Source organism: Labrus bergylta, chromosome 5, assembly GCF_963930695.1.
Source record: "Labrus bergylta chromosome 5, fLabBer1.1, whole genome shotgun sequence".
In the NCBI taxonomy this organism is placed as follows: domain Eukaryota; kingdom Metazoa; phylum Chordata; class Actinopteri; order Labriformes; family Labridae; genus Labrus; species Labrus bergylta.
In genome coordinates, this window is record NC_089199.1 from 2,471,000 (window position 1) to 2,491,420 (window position 20,421).

General features: G+C 40.8%; 1 protein-coding gene across 3 annotated transcripts; it reads left to right on the plus strand.

The window, feature by feature from the left end:
- The first annotated feature begins 1,160 nt into the window (after nt 1–1,160).
- per3 (period circadian clock 3) lies at nt 1,161–19,862 on the plus strand. 3 transcript variants are annotated; one of them, XM_020634331.3, is made up of 22 exons: nt 1,161–1,325; nt 4,954–5,358; nt 6,515–6,675; nt 6,796–6,914; nt 10,082–10,280; nt 10,479–10,527; nt 10,866–11,014; nt 11,257–11,335; nt 11,433–11,539; nt 11,756–11,912; nt 12,007–12,115; nt 12,363–12,491; nt 12,593–12,701; nt 12,787–12,898; nt 13,813–13,952; nt 14,060–14,221; nt 15,276–15,527; nt 15,747–16,612; nt 16,834–17,020; nt 17,145–17,331; nt 17,816–17,966; nt 18,042–19,862. In XM_020634331.3, exons 2-22 carry the CDS (start codon nt 5,075–5,077, stop codon nt 18,165–18,167), a joined length of 3,834 nt encoding a protein of 1,277 aa, XP_020489987.2. In that variant the 5' UTR covers nt 1,161–1,325; nt 4,954–5,074; the 3' UTR covers nt 18,168–19,862. The 3 variants fall into 3 exon arrangements, with proteins under 3 accessions (XP_020489987.2, XP_065810609.1, XP_020489986.2); XM_020634330.3 differs by having other exon boundaries at nt 1,162–1,325; nt 10,476–10,527; XM_065954537.1 differs by lacking the exon at nt 14,060–14,221 and having other exon boundaries at nt 10,476–10,527.
- Nucleotides 19,863–20,421: the final 559 nt, after the last annotated feature.

Here is a 20,421-nt window from a genome sequence, read left to right on the forward strand (position 1 = left end):
GGTTCTTATAATGGTTCTTATAATGGTTCTTATGATGGTTCTTATAATGGTTCTTGTGATGGTTCTTATGATGGTTCTTGTGATGGTTCTTATAATGGTTCTTGTGATGGTTCTTGTGATGGTTCTTATAATGGTTCTTATGATGGTTCTTATGATGGTTCTTATAATGATTCTTATAATGGTTCTTATGATGGTTCTTATAATGGTTCTTGTGATGGTTCTTATGATGGTTCTTATAATGGTTCTTGTGATGGTTCTTATAATGGTTCTTGTGATGGTTCTTGTGATGGTTCTTATAATGGTTCTTATGATGGTTCTTATAATGGTTCTTATAATGGTTCTTGTGATGGTTCTTATAATGGTTCTTATAATGGTTCTTGTGATGGTTCTTATAATGGTTCTTGTGATGGTTCTTGTGATGGTTCTTATGATGGTTCTTATAATGGTTCTTATAATGGTTCTTGTGATGGTTCTTATAATGGTTCTTGTGATGGTTCTTATGATGGTTCTTATGATGGTTCTTGTGATGGTCTGGTTATATATGTCTGTTGGGTATCATGCACTTTGGGTTCTTTTCTGTTGAACTGTATTTAATTATTTTTAGTATTTTGCATTTGTTATGTTCTTGCTGTTGTTTATGTTCTTCTGTGTTTGGTTTAGTTTGTTCTTGTTTTTGCTGTTTGTCAAAGCACTTTGTAAACCTGTGTTTTTAAAAGGTGCTATAGAAATAAAGTTATTATTATTATTATTATTATTTAAGAGGAAAAGGGTTTAGGCAAAATGAATTTGTCATGTAGGCCTATAGGTTGTTTAGCCTTATTGAAGTTCTTGCCAACAACTGCCCATCGTTAAAATGTGACACATCTGAAATTAAGCAGCTGAATACATTTTACAGATGTAAGGGCAACTAAATATTTGTTTCCGTCGTTGATGGGTCTGTGAATGCAGCAGGTTGGTGGAGAGTCAGTGCTTGCTCAGTCTACGTCGTGCTTGTTGTCACCCTGTTGCGTAACATGGTGGTCCACGTGAACCTTCAGCAAGCCGCTGAACAGTCCGTATTCAAAGACGCCCACTATAAGGGTAACATCCAATCACACGACAGATACAGAAGTCCTCTAGCCAATCAGCGTGAAGTGGGCGGAGTAGTTCTCTACCGGCCTCACGTTGCACAAATGTGTCAAGCGCTCCGAAATGGAAGAGGATTTAGCTACGTGACTGGGGCATGATTAATAAAAATACTTTAAACAAACGACCGAGAAAGGAAAACAAAAACATTATATTTACTTTTTGGAATACTGAAGCGAAGACACGCGTGAAATCGAAAGGTAAATATTTCATCAGAAGACTGTTAGATTTGTAGTGTCGTTGGCGTGGTTGCTATGCTAACATGCTAGTAAACCGCCTCGCCCACAACACCAACACCAGGAAACTGTGGATGTAAACACATGTAACGTATTCATTGTCTTGTATTCTTGTAGTCCTGGTATACTCTTGTATTTTTAGCATGTTATCAAGTTTCAGCTGTTCTCCCACTCCCGACAGCAGCAGTTGTCCGTGTACTGTTCCCACGATAGCTGGCTATATAAACATGTCTGCTTAAAGTCAGGAGGATGCAGATAGTAACACACTGTTGCTCATTACGTTTTAATTTGAATATTTACATTTTAACAAGCTTTCACTTAACGTTACACGGTAAATAGAGTTCAATTTATCCTAAAACCCTCTAAAATCACTTTAAGCTTTAAGGGTTTGCTATTGGACAGATAAAATACCTGTTTTAATTTAGTTTATAATGTGTCAATACAAAGTAGTTCAATGTCCAGATTCGTGGAAAATTGAAACGCAATTCTTCTAGTTTCGTATTGGCTGTTGTGCTTTTCTCGTAGTAATAGTAGTAAGGTCAGATGCTTCTCCTCTAAGCCTTTAAATGTTCAGTGGTGAGGTTACTGGGTTCATGTGGGGCCTCAGTGAACCATTATGAGGGTCAGGTTTGTTTTTAGTTGGAGTGGGCTTGGGGCTGTTGCTGCAGTCTGGAAAGCTTTATATTTTCCAGTTGTTGGAAGCAAGAAACACGGTGTCAGTATTGACTTTAAATCCTATTTCATACCAGCTGTATTCGTGCATGTTTTTTGTTGTTGTTGTATTGATAATCTTAATCGGTTTTGTGGCTTCATGGCAGGCTCAGGGTATTATTTATGGCAGTATGTAACTCAAGCTCGTACATATTGTTACTAAATTAACTTGTCATCAGACGTCAGTTAACCCTGTTTTAACCTTAATCTTACTTAATGGCCCATGGACAGCTTAATGTGAACTTTAACATGGAGATTGACCAAGTTTATATGTTGCTAGACTGAATGTTATTATATAATATTATGATCTCATAATGTGATCGGCCTGGGGATGTATATCCTGCCAGGCTTTCACTTCCGTATTGGCAGGAATTTGATGGTATTAGTGTTGTGTTAGTTGAGTGTCTGAGATGATCTGTAAGATTAATTTTTCAACTTTTTGAATACCTCCTCCACTCTTTTTCCACCCAATAAGACAGAAAAAGGATATCCAGTATAGATCAATTATTCAGTTAACTGGAAAACAATCAAAGATCAACCACTCGTGGTTCTTGGAGTACTGTACACACAGTTTTTTTTTCTTTTATTTTTCCTTATGTTGTAAAACACAGGAATCATAAAGGTTATGGCACTAGAAATCTTGTAAGATTTTTTTTGTACTCGTAAAGAAATGTTGTCATGATTGCCTTGTGCTATTGACTGAACAATTTGCGGTTAGACTAGTCCTTCCACCAGGTATTGGTGGAATTGGTGGTAATTTAAAGAATTATCTTGTGACTTTTTTGCCTTACCATTAAAACACAAGTGCAAACTGTAAATAAAAACTCAGCAAATATGTAGTTAATTTTTTACAGAATGGGTGAACACAGATAAACTTGTTTGCTACACTGTAAGCCCATAATTATTAAAATAGCTTTGATAACTTGTTTTTTAACAATAGTGTTTGGACATATTGATCTACAATCTACATATACAAGTAGGGTAGACTACAGTCAGGATCTGTTCAGATATTTATTTTCAGCTTTTTGTCCTTGTTTTGATTGTAGAATTGCTATATGTGTGATTCAACGGTTAAATTCATTGATTAAAAGTGTGTGTTTCTAAAACCATTCATATTTATTCATTATAAATATAAGAGAGGTTGTACTCCTGTAACTATACACATCGAAAGCCATTTACAGTGTCAAATTACAGGTAAATAAATTCATGAGTAGTAGTGAATTCATGTCATTGCTATAAGTGGTTCAGTGAACCAAGTGGGGGATAAAAGTCCAGATTAATAACCTTGCGTGCCTTGACCTTAGCATGGCTTTATCACCTCTGTTTGTGTGCTGTACGATTCAGCCAGAGCATCAGACCTACAGCGTAGTAATCCTGGCTCTGCGTCTGTGTGCTGCACACACGTATGTAACAGGTATAATAGGAGGATGGCTTACATGCTCCCGAATTGAGCAAGCTGTTTATGTAATCCTTCAGTGACGAACAGTTGAACGACGCAGGATATTTTTTGCCGGCTCCACACTCACCTCTCAATGTGTCTCTTTCTTTCTCTGTGTCTTACTGAACCTGTCCTCAGAATTTTGTCTTCATGCTGAAAAAACTAAATTTGTAAGAGAGAGTGGAATGCTTAGCATTAATATTATGATATGCTAAGTTTGAAAACAGCTGTATTAAAAAATAAATACCAAGTATAAATTGAAGACCTTTTGAAAATGAAATAAGATGTGTTACTTGCCAAGCCTCCAGAGGAATTGAGCTCCATTTCATTTGGAGGAAAGCTGAGGGAAATGTCTCGTCTGGCAGCAGCTATCATGCTGTAGATTATCACAGTATTACTGTGGTCTTTGTTGGGGTGTAAAGACTGCCATTTGGCAGAGTTGTGTCCTGGTGCTGGCAGTATTGATGGATAAAATGTGCTCATATGTGTAAATCGTAGATGAGTCAGTGTGATGGTCAGGCAGTCCGATAGTATTAGATAACAAGGCAGATTGTGTTTGTTCACATTTGAGATTGAACAACATTGCGTGTTTGTACCAAACATTTTATCTGTGTCTTTGTTTTTATTTCACAACTATGTGTCCTGTGTCAAAATAGGTCAAAAACAAGTTTGTTTTTCTTTAAAACTCCAGTATTTCAGTTGTAATTCTGATACAAGGTTAAGCTTTTTTAATATGTTGCTTTTTTTTGTTGCCTCTTCCAACATTTTAAAGGCACACAGACAGAGCTGTCCCTGATACAACCCCCTGAAATAGATGATAACATCTTGTGATTGACACCTTAAAATGCTGTTCCATGACTTTTCCAGGACATGTCGTCTACTCTTTTCATAAAACATGTGAAAACCTACTAGCACTGCATATTTTGATGGTTAAGAATATTTGCGCTTAGTAAAGCAAGCTGCTGCCTTATCTCAATAAGTAATGTTTAGGAGAGACTTTTAAAATCCTGTTCAGACCTTAACAGAATTCTCAATTGGCGTCTCTTTAAAGGGTAAAATAAGTCCTAACTTGTTCTTTGTCATCAGGGGATGACCTGATCTTTACCTCATTTAAGGCTTTCAGGTTTCCATTTCGACAGACTCACTCTCTGGTCGCTGCTGTGTGAACAAACCACCAGCAATCCAGCTATGTGTCATTCCTTTTTTGGCAGGCTTTATTGCCTTTGAAATAACTTTCAATTTAAATGTAAAAGTAGATCTTAATGTGGCTTAACCCTGTGTACAGATCAGTTTTCTTTTTTTTTTCCATCACGGTGGTCCCACCTCAGTGTTAAATTAGCTGCTTGGTAAAGTCCAGCTGCTAGTTATTCCATGTTGTAAATTTAACGCTGCAATTCTACAGACACTGTTCATCATCTCTCCTTTTTTCTCGTTGTTTTCCAGTGTCAAAGGAGAGTCTTTACATTCAACATTCAGCACTTAATGAATGCACACCAAATCATAGTCCCCACATGGAACCCATTCACCTTATTGAACATATGAAGACCTTCACTGATCACCGGGAATGGACAAATTGCCACTGATGTGCGAGCAAAGAGTGGCGATGCCGGGAGGGGACATCAATCTTGATGGGGAGGACCCTGTGTTACAGTCAGCTGCAGGAGAAAGTGGAGGGAGGGTGTTGTCAGGGCAGCAATCACAGCGCCTCAGAGGGGAGGAAAGCCGATCTTCAGGTGGAGAAGTGGGGCAGGATGACGAGGAGATGACTAGCGGATCAAATGACCTCTCTCTGTCGTCCAATCACAGCCCTGGTTGTGCCACAGGATCCATCTCAGCTTCAACCAAGAGGTATTTCCTGTTTGATGTAGCCTCAATTGACATACAGTATATTCACGTGTTAGCACAAAGTTTTCAAATGCACCTTGGCATTTAACAACAGACGCTTTAAATGTATGAATATAAAACTCTACAAACAAAATTTTGACACATTTTGCAAACAGTGAAGGTCACATTTATTTTCATTTATGTTTTAGTCTTCCTGTTTTTTTCTCTTAGAACATTGTTCAAGCCAAAGATATAGCTAAAAACTCTGAATACAACAGTCACTTGAACAAGACTCAGAACCCCTCAGATCATCTTACTGGTTATAAGCAAGTCTGATGTTTAACCAGATGACTGTTATTACCATCTGTTTTAAAGGTAAACCTTAAAGGCTTTATATGTGATTTTTTTAATCCAGCAGATGTCGCCCTTGAGCACCAGCATGAAACCAAAACAACTCGTGTTGCATTGTTGTGTTAGCATGCTAATGCTAGCGATCTTTATTATGCTGGTATCTTCACACTGCATGTAAATTTACCTGAAATGAGCGTGATCTAGAAACACAGTTAAGCAGTGAGTACAGTATGTTATTCTTCTTTTCTCTAGTCCCTCAATTAAACAACTTTTATACACGAGGGGAGGAGTCAGCCGGCCGTCCAGGCGATGTAAACAAAGTGAAGATAGGACTCTGAAAACATCACAGACAGTGGGACTCAGGTGTTACACCCATTGTAGACAGTCATGGCTCACAGAGTTATTTTTTTTTTTAGAGGATATACTTGATTTATATTATATTTAAGTGTGAAAAATCACATATAAAGCCTTTAAACACAATGCTGCAGATTACAAAGGAAAACCACAATGGCATGTTGCTACATTAATCATGGAAGGTCAAAATTGAGCCACAAATTGTTTCTGAAAACTGATGTGGAAGCAGTATAGTTTGTAAAGCACTAAATGGTTCATTTATGAACTGCCACTCTGTTAAAAAAAAAAAAGTCCAAACTAAACACCAGAGAAGAATAATTCAGTATTTTTTAAGTGCCATGTATCTGGAGTGAAAACTACCAGCACACTTGAAATGTCTGCACCAACAGTTACTTATTTTAAATTTGTGCTTATAGTTATTTTGTTTGCCACCACATTCAACAATGTAAAACCTTACAAATGTGTGTGTTTGTAGCAGTGAGAATGCAGCTGATGGCAAAGGCCAGACCCACAGAGAGATGATGCTCACAGTGGCAGAGATGAAGAAGAGACTACCATCAGACAAACGCAGCCGCAGCAAAGCTAGCACAGTGGAGGCCTTACATTATGCACTCAACTGTGTCAAGCAGGTGCAAGGTAACATGGCCTCTCACTTTTTAAGCCTTTATTTCAGAGTAATGTCATTACTTTTCTCCATAAGCCTGATTTCCTTTTTTGTTGTTTTAATACAGTATATGTGTTTGTGTTTATCTGTAGCCAACAGTGAATACTACAAACTGCTGATGAGAAATAGCCAGGATGAGAGGAGCAATGCCACCGTCTGCACCCTGGAAGAGCTGGAGAGAGTCACTTCTGAACACACCCTTAAAAACACGGTACATATATTTACACACACACACACACACACACACACACACACACACACACACACACACACAGAACTTGCAGTGACTGATTCTTTTGCTTTTTTTGTAAACTTTTTTGTGAAAAAAGGTGAAAGCAAGTGCAGTACAGTTCACACCAAGGTGAGGGAGGACAGTTAAGACAGTTGTGTAATAATCAGACAGCAAAACGAAAAAAACTTTTAAACTTTAAACAATGTGTTTGCCTTCAAAAAGGTGACTAGAAAAAAATGAGAAGGGGGATGTATGAATAAGTGTCTATGAATGGGTGGATTTGTAGTTATGTGAAAGGTGATCGGTGTGGGGTTGAGGGTGAGGGTGAGGGGTTGGTAGCTGGTGTAAGGCTTTCAGACGGGAGCTTGACTGCTGATGATATGGTGGGAGGGGGCGCTGAGAATGATGAACCAATGGTGTCTTTCCGGCCAGGGAACCTGCCAACTGCAGGGCCCAGCTAGTTGTAGGTGTGTACATGTTGGTGGGGGGGCACGAGACCCAAAGGGAAGGGAGCCCCCTCCCTCAAGGCACACAAATTGGTTGTCAGGACATGGTTTCTGATGTTAGTATTATTAGTATTGTTGTTAATGTTGTTGTTCTATTGCCCCTCCCTAATGAATAATGAGTGAGTGAGTGAAGCAGTGTGTTAAACCAGTTTTTGGAAGAGGGTTGATCAGGCTGGACAAGAGGAGAGTGAGTGAGTGAGTGAGTGAGTGAGTGAGTGAGTGTGCGGGAGGGGTGGAGTAGAGTAATTCAAATAGGAAAGTAAAAGACAATTGGTAAAGGAAAAATATGTTGAAAAAAGAAATTTTTTTAACTGCCTCCATGTCCTCATAAAAATTTAATCGTATAATTTTGATCTTAGGAAAGGAGAAGTAGATGATTCGCTGAAAATCTAAAGAAGAGAGAAATAAAAAAACAGGTTTGAAATTTTAAAATGATTGAAAAAAAAGTTATTTTAGTGACTGCCTTAAACCTTCAAAGGTAAAAATGGAAAAAGTAGTCGTTAAAATAACAGAAACAACTACAATGAAAGTTATAGTAACAAGGTTAACAAATATAATAACAATATAAATAATAACAATTAAAAGTATAATTTACTATTCTATAACAATGATAACAATAATAATAATTATTATAGTGCTACTACTATATCTACTGCCACTAATAATACTGTTAAAAATAAAAGTTTAAATAATAATTCTAACATAAGAGCAATTATGATTTAAATTACAACAGTGAATAATACTTTGACTACTATCATCACTGTTACAATGACCACCACCATTATCATTATCATCACTAGAATAAATCTTGTTGAATGATAGGAAATGGAAACAGCGTTCCAGGTGAAATAGATTTTGTTTATTAAAAACAAGTTTAAAAAGGTTTTACATGTTTATCACAGATGATAGGTGGAAGAAGATATTTAAGAACTAAGGGATTAGACATTACCAATGAAAATATTTAACCTGAGGGTGTGAGTATAGCAGTGGCTGTACATTACCATTTTAATATTCATAATGATCATAATAAGAAAAAGTAGTTTTGATAAACTTGCTACACACACACACAACTGAACAAAGATATTAGAGAATCATTTGCATGATATGAACTAGGGGTGCAACAATACAGTCAGCCCACGGAGCAATACCTACCTTGGTTTTTTTGGTTACAGTTTTCAGTTCGGTTCTGACGGCTCGAGCCTTTTGAGTGTTTTTTTTTTTGATATTCAATTCTGAGGAGTTTTTCCATTCGTACACCTTCATGGTCTATGGTGTTTAGTCTCAGTGAGAAGAAGGTAGTGTGTTAAGTAGTGCTATGCGGATCCGTTGTTCAAATATGAAGACATAACAGTATTTTAAAATATATATATATCAGTGTTTCCTGCAGCGCTTTATAGTTGAGGCAGCCGCCTTAACAACACGCGCCCTCCACCTTAACTACTGCGTTGAAAAACAACAACAAATAGATTAAAAATCCTCATATGAGATTCCAAAAGCAGCCCCAGGTGCTGTCTGATGCTCTGTCAGAACAGACCCCCATGGTTCTGGACTTTTCTCCGTTTCATTGCAGCGTGTCTGTGTCAGACAGGTATCAGCCGGTGGTTACAGGTGACAACAATCAGAAATTTATCGTCAGTCAAGTAAGAGCCTGTTGTTGTGCGCAGCTTCAAACCAACTCTGTTACAGAGGGCTGTGTTCAGTTACTGGATGTAACTCCAGTTCTATGAGTACATGCGTAGCCCTCTTAATGGGCTTTGCTATTGGTTTGGTAACGAATGCTGTTGTTGATATGATGCAGCTTTTTATTTATTTATTTATTTTTGTTTATTTTGACAGGGACAGTGTACAGCCAATTAGCTGTACAAGAGTTAGATATAAGCTAATTTACATCTGTAGTCCCTGGGCAGGAGACAGAGACAATGTCTCTGTGAAAAAACAAAACATACACTAACAACATCATCACAACAGTAAGACAATACACAACCACTGAACAATGGCATTACACTAGTCCATAGTGAAATTCATATATTATATTAAAACAATAATAGGCTCAGAGCACTCGACTTTAAAAACTACAACATAGTGCGCGCAACATATATCCAATACACCACAACAACAAAGCCATAATCACATACTGTATCAATACACTACAACATTATCAAACATAGTTCATGAAAAAGTGTTTATGTGTGATGAGGACATGATTGAGTTGATTTGAGCCGTGATTTGATTTTATATAAATTAAATGAAGAATAATTCGATTTTTCATTTCATTAGTTTTACTGAGATAATAAAAAGCACTTTTGATAAAAAATGGAGGTTTATCAAACTGCTTGTTTAATTATTAGTTGTTGTTTTTTGTTGCATCCCTAATAGTCACTTTAGAGGAAATGTTTTTATCTTTCTCTAAATGGTTTCATAGTCGTAAAGAGGCAAACTCTCTTTCATGCATCCACAATCATTATTGCCTCACGCCTGGGTGGGCGGGCGGGCGGGCATGTGTTTGTGAGTGTGTGTTCACTGCGTGTGTGTGTGCGTGTGTGCGTGCGCGTGTGCGTGTGCGTGTGTGTCTTGGCTTTTGTGTATGTGTTTGTGTCCTTCTACATGTGTGTGCGCGCGTGTCTCCGTTTCCTTGTGCAGGACTCCTTTGTGGTGGTGTTCTCCCTGTCGAGCGGCCGAGTGTTGTACGCCTCGGAGCAAGCTCCCAGCATCCTTTGCTGCAAGAGAAAGTTCCTGGAGTCGGCCAAGTTTGTGGAGCTGCTCTTTCACCAAGATGTTAACGTCTTCTACTCCCACACGGCTCAGCCACATCTGCCTCCCTGGAGCAACTCGCACACAGGTGTGTTTGGATCACGTTGATTATCTTTGAACAGATTTAAATATTACGCTTTATTCAATTGCGTTTTTATACTCAACTGTGTTTGTCATAAAATATACTTTTGTTCATTTATTAATATGTGATTTATAGTAGAAAAAATAGAGAGTTTAAAAATGTCACATACTTACCTCAGTGTCCTCTGTTTGGTGTCCGCAGCAGGGGTTCTGTTTGACTGTGCGCAGGTCAAGTCTTTCTTTTGCAGAATCAGGTCAGTATATTTTCTGTCTCTAAACTCATAATGATTCTCCTTATTTCATGCATTCCAAAGAGCTAAAATCTCTTAGAGAAAATTGGAATTGCTCAGAATACCGTGAGATTAAACAGATTTGAGCCATCTTTACCAGTAGTTGAAGTCTGAGAATGGGAATAGCCACACATGTAAGGATAAAACAAGTTTGCTTGGTTTGACTGATTACTTTTATTGTTGAAACATGTATACATGGCTGTAGTCTGCATTTGTTCTTTCTCTCTGATAATAGTTTAGTCAAAGCTGTTGGTATAAATCACACATAATGTTAGATATTAAGTCTTCTGTCAATTTTGTAGGGGTGGGAAGGACTGTGACGGTGAGATGCGTTACAACCCGTTTCGGATAACACCTTACCTGCTGAAGGTGCAGGGGAAAGCAAGCGGTGGGGCGGAGGAGGAGTCGTGCTGCCTGGCGCTTGCTGAGCGAATTATATCTGGATATGAGGGTACAACCATTGCACCACACACTTAAACTGTGAACTGACTGACTTAAATTCTTACTGTTTTATCCTTTAGTTTGGACAAGCATGTTTTCTCAGAAAGTGGTGATCAAATCTTTATCATGACTTCATTTAATATCCCTTCTTACCTTTGCTATTTAGTCATCAATATGAAAAAACGTTCATGCACTTAGACTTTAATTGTCCTGCTGACCTCGCTGTGACATTGTTATGATCCTTCCATGCAGCACCTCGGATCCCGTTGGACAAGCGCATCTTCACCACCACTCACTCTCCTGGCTGTGTGTTCCTGGAAGTCGATGACAGGTCAGTGCACACACAAACATGTCCACAGTCAGAGTTTACACAACGAGCTTCAGCGTCAGTGTTTTGATGAAACAAATGTGATGGTTGCTATCTACAGGGCTGTGCCGTTGCTAGGATACCTTCCTCAGGATCTCATTGGCACGTCGTTGCTGACATGCATTCACCCGGACGACCGCCCCTTAATGCTGTCGATGCATCGGAAAGGTAAGTGTTCAAGGAGGGCAAAGGTGTATTTTTTTGTATTTCAACTTATTGAGTTGGAAGTTTGTCATGTATTTTGACAATAAATATTCTAAACATTTTATTAATTATATTAACAGTAGCACTAAAAAAAAGTTTTAGGTTGTCTCCAGTCTTTGTAATGACTGATCAGTCATTTACTCTATCTTCACCCCTCTCTCTCATTCTCATCCTGCACAGTGTTAAAGTATGCTGGCCAGTCTCCGTTCGAACACTCTCCGGTGCGTCTGCGCTGTCAGAACGGAGACCACATCACCTTGGACACCAGCTGGTCCAGCTTCATCAACCCTTGGAGCCGCAAGGTGGCCTTCATCATTGGACGGCATAAAGTCAGGACGTAAGTTGCACAAAAGCAGTTGCTAAGAGACTGATTCAATAAATGATGTCATGGTAAAGACAACATCCCTGTGTTTTCCTTCTTTTGTCTCCAGGAGTCCCCTGAATGAGGATGTGTTCGCTGCTCGGAACAAAGACGATGTCCTGGTCACACACGAGGACATAAAAGATCTACAATCAAAGATCTACAAGCTTTTCCTGCAGGTCATCAAGCTAGAACTGAAAAAAAAGATTTTCAAATATGTAACATCATTTATCGGTAAAAAGATTAAAGATGGCAGTTTAAAGCTCCATAAATACTAAGATTAGCTCATTTACATGAAAATCATTATCATCATCAAAATCTATTTTTTTTTCTTTCCTACAACATTTGGTCTTGAGAATTGTGTGGCACTCTTTTATTAACTTTATTTTTTTTTTCTCTTCACTTCTTTGTGTCTGTTCTCCACAGCCGGTCCACAACAACGGGTCCAGTGGTTACGGCAGCTTGGGAAGTAATGGCTCTCATGAGCACTACATCAGTGTAGCTTCCTCAAGTGACAGCAATGGTAACATGTGGGAGGACTCGCACAGAGAGCCGGTGAGACATCACAGTGAGGTCACAGGCAGGGGGAAACCAGCAGTCACCCCTGGGGCAGAGGTTAATTTTGTGTGTGTGTGTGTGTGTGTGTGTTATTGTAGATGACTCTGCAGCAGATCTGTGCCGACGTCAACAGAGTCAAGAGCTGGGGGCAGCAAGCCTGTCCGGGCTCCAGCCACAAAAATGCTCTTCTCTGCAAACCTACGAAAGGTAAGGCAGACACTAATATTAAGAAGAAAAAAAAACTTAATATAATGTGAAAAATAAAATACGAATTCCCAATTTTCTGTCCCAGGAGTACTTCCCCCCACAACCACCAACCCTGAGGTGAGAAATCATGAAGAGGAGAGGAAGCAAACACACATCCCCTCCTATCAGCAGATCAACTGTGTGGACAACATTATCAGGTGTGTGGAGGGACCATCATCCAGCCCCTGTTAGATTTTGGGTGTTTTAGCACATAACTGAAAATCTTTTTTTTTTTTTTTCATCTAAAAAGTTGGCTGTGTCTTAAACATCTGTGCATACAGGTATAAAATGCAGACACGCTGTCGTTACCACGAGTGCAGCCAGATTGTAAATGAATCCCCATACATTGTGTATTGTAAACTGATTGCAAGCTGTTGGGATACACAGCGACACAGATCTGGCTGGCTGTGCTACTTTTTTACCATTCTTCTCCCTCCCTCATGCATTTTTAGCAAACGGTAGCATATTGTTCAGGAATACTTGTGTAGCGCTCTATTGAGAGAAAGGGTCCTATATTAAAGTTAACGAGTGACCAGTGGAGTCGGGCAGCGCGACTCACAAGCTGTGTGTCGGTACTTCACAACTTTTAACGTAAGGCTCAGAGTTCAACTACCGTACTGTAGCTTGTAGGAGTGCAAACTCCACAAAGCAAAAGCAGATGGCACCTAAAGAGCGACAGAGCTGAACACAAACTGCACATTGTGTGACTTCACTGAACACAACAGGAATCGTCACTAAGGAAGACAGTTTAAACCTTTTTTCTTTCGGTGTTTCTGACTTATATTCTAGATTTTACAGTAATAAACTGAATGGTAAATGAACTTGAGCTCATAAAGCGCTTTTCTAGTCTTCTGATTACTCAAAGTGCTTTTACACTGCAGGTCACACCTACACATTCACACACTGATGGTAGTGGTCACTATGTAGTATCATCCTTCAGAAGTAACTAATCCATTCATACACCACCACTGAAGCAGCGGGAGCGGGACGACTCTACCAACTGAGCCACAGCCACCCTACTGAACCTCTAGCATGCTGTTAATTGTGTTTGTCTATGTTTATGTGTTTATAGATATTTGGAGAGCTGCACAGGGCCAGCCCTTAAGCGGAAGAGTGACTCTCATTCCCTAGCCACATCTTCTTCCTCATCCTCTTCCTCAGATGATGACAAGCCTGCTGGAGCCACAGACACAGCCCAGGCCAGCTCAGATGGTATAAACACGCCACAATCACCACACCTTTCCACACCGGCTACACAATATGTATTTTGTTAGATTCGTTAAAGAAGTCACAATAACTGATTTCATTTTGTTGCACAGTGGTGTTGGACAGTGGGGTGTCAGTGGCCCCTACATCAGCAGCAGTTGTTGGAGCACCTCTGACAGACATTACAATGTCAACAAAGGCCATGAGTGTAGTGTCTGTCACCAGCCAGTGTTCGTACAGCAGCACCATCGTTCATGTGCCACAGCCTGAATCAGGTACTTGACCATACACTTGGATCAATGTGTGAGATCATGGCAGAAACATGCGACTTGTCAGTTCCATGTGGTGGTAAATTCATTTTAGAGGAAATCCTTGGATTCCTTTTTTTTAAGGATGTATTGGGAGAGGAAAGGCCTGTAAACATCATTCAGTTCACATGTGAACCACGGATTGCTCAATGATCACTGTGTGTTGTTGTGCCTTTTTCACTTAACGAAAGGTAAAGGTTTAGCCAGTGTTAAATCAATGGTGTGCATCGGTTGCAAGTTCAACATCCCCATTCAGAAATACAGCACACGTTTTTCACTACAGAAACATTTCTGTTTTGTGTTTGTAACATTTCTGTACTAAGTTTTGTAGTAACAGATACTTCATACCGAATCCTTATTACACATTGTTATAATGAGGAATTATTGTAACTGTTGTTTTTTAAGCACTTTCTGAATAAAAAAAGTAGTAATGCATTGATCACTAGCTACTTAAGTAATGCATTGATCACTAGCTACTTAAGTAATGCATTGATCACTAGCTACTTTTTCCCTGTAGGCGCACTGTAGCTCTGCACTGACAGTAGCGTATCTCTGTAGGTGCAGTGATGGAAAAGAGAGAAATGGCTTATTTCACTTTGAAAATCTCCAAGATGGCTCAGTTGATGAGTCAAAAGTAACATCCACCATGTGACATCAAACATTTCACTCTTTTACTGTCCTCTTTGGATTTTTGATCAGCAATAAGTTATTTTTTCATGGTGAAGTTAATGCTGTAACCTTTCTTCTTCAACTATTTCCTTGTTTCCTTTAAAAATAAAAGCAGGTTTGTATCCGTACAGGAAGTAAAACACTCTTCGCTTAAGACAAAAAAAACAACAACATATGCATGCAAAATTATGTAATTTCAAACACGTGATTAAGCTTGCAATTAGTTGGAATTAACAATTACATTTTAATCCCGATTAAAAAATGCCATCACTTAACAGCCATAGATGTAAAACATCATTAAGATGGATGAAGTGTCATCTTCTTTATACTTTATTGTTCTGTTTTCTCACAGAGGCTACAGCACTGGAGGATGCCCCGATGGGCAGTGAGCCTGCTGATGCTGCTCCAACCCCCGTCCGTCTGACCCCAAGCCTCGCCACAGAGGAACCAAGGTTCGTAGGTCTCACCAAGGAGGTGCTGTCAGCGCACACCCAGAAAGAGGAACAAGAATATGTGGATCGATTTCGCAATCGCATCCTGCAGAGCCCCTACAGCTCCTATCTGCAGCTTGACAACAGCTCTAAGGCTCACTCACACCACCCAGGTATGTATTTCATTATGGACGGGACAGACGACATGTAATCGTCACTCCTTTGGCAAAAGATACAGCGGCCCATTTTTTTTATGAAAGAAGAGGAGAGAATATGACCCACAATTACATTTTTCATCAAGGTCAATTAAACTAGATAGGACATGACATGGGGGTATTTTTTGGGACATTGTATAGACCCTTAGTCTTCATCCTGTGTCCCTCTCACTACAGGCGACTACCTTCGTCCTTTAAGTGCTGGTGGACTGAACCGCCCCAGAAGAGGAATGTCCAGACACAAGCGTCCCAAACCCCAGGGTTCCTCAGACAGCTACGCTTCCCCACCAGGCCCACCTCGCCGTGTCCCACACTCCTCTTGGCCCTCCTCTGAATCCTCCCAACCCCAGTTGGGGGTGCCCTACAGTCAAGCGGCCCAGCTCCAGCAATCATTCTTCCCCATGATGGCAACCCAGCCTGGCCCGGAGCAACCCCCATTACCACAACAGCTGCCCGGAGCAACCCCCATGGTGCTGCAAACTCCTGAACAAACCCAGTTCAACTACAACTTCAACATCATGCAGCCCCCCCAGAGCCTGCACGGCATGCAATCCATCCAGATGCAGAACATGCAGAATATCCAGAACTTTCACAACCTGCAGATCATGGCTCCAACCCAGAACATCAGCCCTTACATGAGTCCGGTCATGGCCGTCATCCTGCCCAACTACCCAACTTTCACTTCAGGTTTCCCCCCCATTTACCCACCATCCTCTTCTTCCATGCTGCCTCAGGCACCCATTTCCATGGCAGGCTTTGCCCCTGGAACTACCCCCTTCCCTCCTCCGACCCAGTTCCAAGCCCAGCCAGTCCCCCAAACCTCCCAGACCTCCCTGGGCCCTATACTTTGCTCACCCAGAGCTAGCTCCTCTATTGGGGAGGAGGAGCTGGAAGCTGAACCTCGGGCTTTATTCTCCAGCTCCCGCTCCAGTTCCCCTCTGCAGCTGAACCTGCTTCAGGAGGAGCTGCCAAAACCGAGCGAAGGACAGAGCAGCACAGGGCACAACTATGCAGAAAGCCTCCGTGAACAACATGCCGAGAAGGTGAGTCTGCTGCTTTCTTTTTACCTTAACTTCTCTCTTGAAACAAAATGTGAATGCATTGTTATCAGTACCCAGTGTGTGTGTGTGTGTGTGTGTGTGTATATATATATATATATATATATATATATATATATATATTTGTACAGTACACATCTCTGTCATTGTATTCACAGCACAAGTATTATTTTTGGTTCTGACCTCTAAAACTCTACCTTCTTTAGGGTGATATCCCCAGTGAGTCTGGAAACCATGATACCCAGTCGACATCCAGTGAGCTGCTTGACCTTCTGCTGCAGGAGGATGCCAGGTCAGGGACCGGCTCTAATGCCTCAGGCTCTGGGTCAGGGGAGTCAGGAGGCTCCCTTGGATCTGGATCTGGGTCCAATGGAACCTCCACCTCACTCACTGGTAAGGAGGATAAAGACATTCAGAAACTAAACCCACATAATCAAACACTGTTCCAAAACGTGGTAGTGTAAAAGACATAACATTATGCTTTAGTGACTAATGCAGAGCCCCCTTTTGCTTGCAGGCAGCAGCAACAGCAGCAAATACTTTGCCAGCAACGACTCATCAGACACATCACGCAAAGCCCGCAAGAGCCAGGAGTCCCCGGCAGAGCACCAGCACAGCTTCGACACTCAGTTGGAGAACTCCCTGTGGAGCATGATCCAGCACACGCCTGAGCGTGTCATGATGACGTATCAGATCCACCCCAGGTACACAGACAGCGCTACTCTTCGCTAATCGCGCTACTCATTGAGAGGAGGCTATAAACCCAAAATGCTTAAAAAATGTAAACCCACACAGAGCAAATCATGAAATATCTTCTTTTTTTGTAGTTAAGATGATGACTTGCATTGAAAGTCATCATCTTCTGTGGAGGGGAAACATACATTTAGATTTAGCCAGTTGTCAAGGCCTATTCTAAATACCTTGTATTATTAAGACTCTTTTTGGTATACAACTTGGTGTATTCATCTCTCATTTTGTGTATCCAAAGATGTTTTCTAGCAATTGTACTTGTTTGTTTAAATAAAGGAAAAAAAGTTTGTGTTCAATGCCCTCTTCTGGCCATGTGGATTATTTTTGTTGTGTTGTTTTATTAGTGCAATGTTCTTAAGATTTGCTCTGCTTCCTCTCTACACCGTCCCCATGGCATCTAACCTCTTACCTTGTGTCTTGTGTTTCCTTCTCCTCCAGGGATCAGAATGAGGTGCTGGCGGAAGACAGGGAGAAGCTTCAGGTGCTTCGGTCCCTCCAGCCGTGGTTCACCCAGGAGCAGAGAGAGGAGCTGGCTGATGTCCATCCGTGGATCAAACAGCACACACTCCCACAGGAGATAGACACACAGGTGAGGATGTGTAAACAAACATATTTGCTGTATATCACGCTGCATATCTGAGCATGTACTTTTTGCGTCTCACAGGGTTGCATGGGCTGTAGCGCGGGCAACACAGGGGTAGCTTGCTCCCCTCACCCTCCCGCCCCTGACAGCTCGTCCATTCTGGAGAGCCCTCTGCAGGACTCCATGGGACCAGTGGTGGACACTTGAGAGATCATTGAAGCCAAAACAACCGACCTCACAGCGGAAACAGCCCTGCCTGAAACCTCCACCACTACCACCTTGCATCTCTTCTGACCAGTCTGGTGGAGTGGGAGTCCCTTTGCTTTAGTTTTGAAGTTTAATGTGTAATTTTAAAGGTACCAGAGGCTGGACCAGGCCCTGTAGAGCAAGAGGAGGAAAAGAGACGGGGCGTTTTCTCTTAGTCAGCCTGATGTGACTGCCTTTTATTGGACCATAAATACCATACCTCTTGTTTTTGGACCCCTGTAGGGGTTCATTTTGTCTGACCTGAACCTTTGTCACGATGAGACTATGAGAAGATGGTTTCATTAAAATGGTGATGGTTGATGCCCCCGAACATGAGCACTGTGTACACACATCCAGCCTTTATAAAGGGTGTGACTGGACAAGGAGACAGAGAGAGAGCTGGCCCAGATTAAGTTTCAGACCACACCGGACTCTTCTGGAATACAGGATGTACAGTATGTGTACTTTCTTGCCATGGTTGACACATGGTAGGTTTTCTCTTGATGAGCACTTAAGACAACAAAGACACATTTGCTGCTCTCTGTTTATAATGTTAGGATTCTAGGCTTGTAAGTTAATTGTTATTGAAGTGTATTCTCTTATTCCATAGGTTGAGTTCCTCTTGTCCAGATAAAGAGTTTTTATGTTACTTTCACTCACGACAACAGCAAACATTTGGATCATCAAATTGAATTGAACTCAAGTCCACCTACATGTCCAACGTGCCCCATAGAGCGCCCAGTGTCAGTCCTGATCATCACCCTTCAACACCTGTAGCTCTTATGTACCTGTAAACAGATTGTCCTCTGAGCCTGGGTTTACTTATTCCTGTGTGTGTGTGTGTGTGTGTGTGTGTGTGTGTGTGTGTGTGTCTGTGTGTCTGTGTGTCTCTCTCTCTCTCAGAGGAAGCTTACCCACTGTAGTTTTGTGATTTTTTTTTTTTTCACATCGTTTCTTGTACTGGATTAAGACGAGCAGTTTTGAATGTGTTCATATGCTTGTGATTGTGTGTGATTGGTTGAGAGCGGCTTCCTTCCTTTACAGTTGTACAAGCGAGCAGGTCAGACCAGGGTTTTCTACAGTTTTTAGATGAAAAGTATATTAAAGAACCATGTATTTTATAGAAGAAGTACACAAAAACAACTTCACAAAGTGTATAAAAAGCCATTTGTCTTGAATTCAGGGACTGTTTGTGACACAAAGGAATGAATAAATGATCTATGACCTAACGTGTGCCTGAATGTGTGTTTATACACATTAAAAAAGCAAGTATTACCTTTACAGACTATCAGGGACAAACAGTGCTAACAGTAGCTGCAGGTGCCAAACAAGATACTCAAACATCAACAGCAGAGTGTGTAACCAGTTCAAAGCTACCCATGAACAAACAGGCTTATATCTCTTGAGATTGTGAACTTTCTGCTAATCACAACTGTTTTAAATATTTATGGGTTAAACAATTTAGACTGAATTAAATTCAAAAGGCTTTTTGGTATTTTTCTTTCAGAAGTATGTCTCAGGATTTGAATACACAAAATATAATACGATGTGCAATTACACACCTTAAATATTCCCCCTGAAAATTGTACTTGCTTTTGTTTTGATTGTGCAAAACCAGTGTTGTACAGGAACATAAATAAAAATGTGACAGGGTAACGAAGAGAGATGATGACTATTGAGTAAAGACATGCACTAATGGAGAGATGTCAGAGTGAGGGGGGGCTGCCCACAGAGTGCTCCTGAGCTGGAGGGGGGAGGCTTTACTCAAGGGCACCTCGGCAGAGCTCAAGAAGTGAACTGGCACCACTCCAGCTACCAGACCAGCGACTCTTTTGCTCCCAGTCCAAGTCCCTGCAGACTGTGCTACTGCCACCCCCATGAGTATGTCATGAATAGGCGTTCAATGCATATGTTCTTGAGTGAAATAAAAAGAACGATATAGTGATGAATTAGTGCAATCAAATAAATGGATTAAGAGGAAAAAAAGGGGGGTGTTGGATGTTGGGTGGGGAGCCTCCCACTGTATGCGCTGGGGAATCAAAGCATTGGGAAAGGACAGCAACACTTGGAGCGGCTTACTGATTGTTTTTTCCAACAATTTCTTGTGTTGCTGATTTTTTTTTATTGGTATTTTTATTTCTTGTTTTGTCCAAATGTTTTTCATTTGCCTATTTTAGGCGGCCCCCCAGACCCCTTGGGAGGTCGCTAGCCAGAT

Excerpts from the sequence above, each read along its gene's own strand:
- per3 (XM_020634330.3), top strand. The coding sequence starts at position 5,075 with ATGGACAAATTGCCACTGATGTGCGAGCAAAGAGTGGCGATGCCGGGA. Across the intron at positions 6,915-10,081 it reads AACACACCCTTAAAAACACG|GACTCCTTTGTGGTGGTGTT; the intron begins GTACATATATTT and ends TTCCTTGTGCAG. Across the intron at positions 12,702-12,786 it reads TCTCTGCAAACCTACGAAAG|GAGTACTTCCCCCCACAACC; the intron begins GTAAGGCAGACA and ends TTTCTGTCCCAG.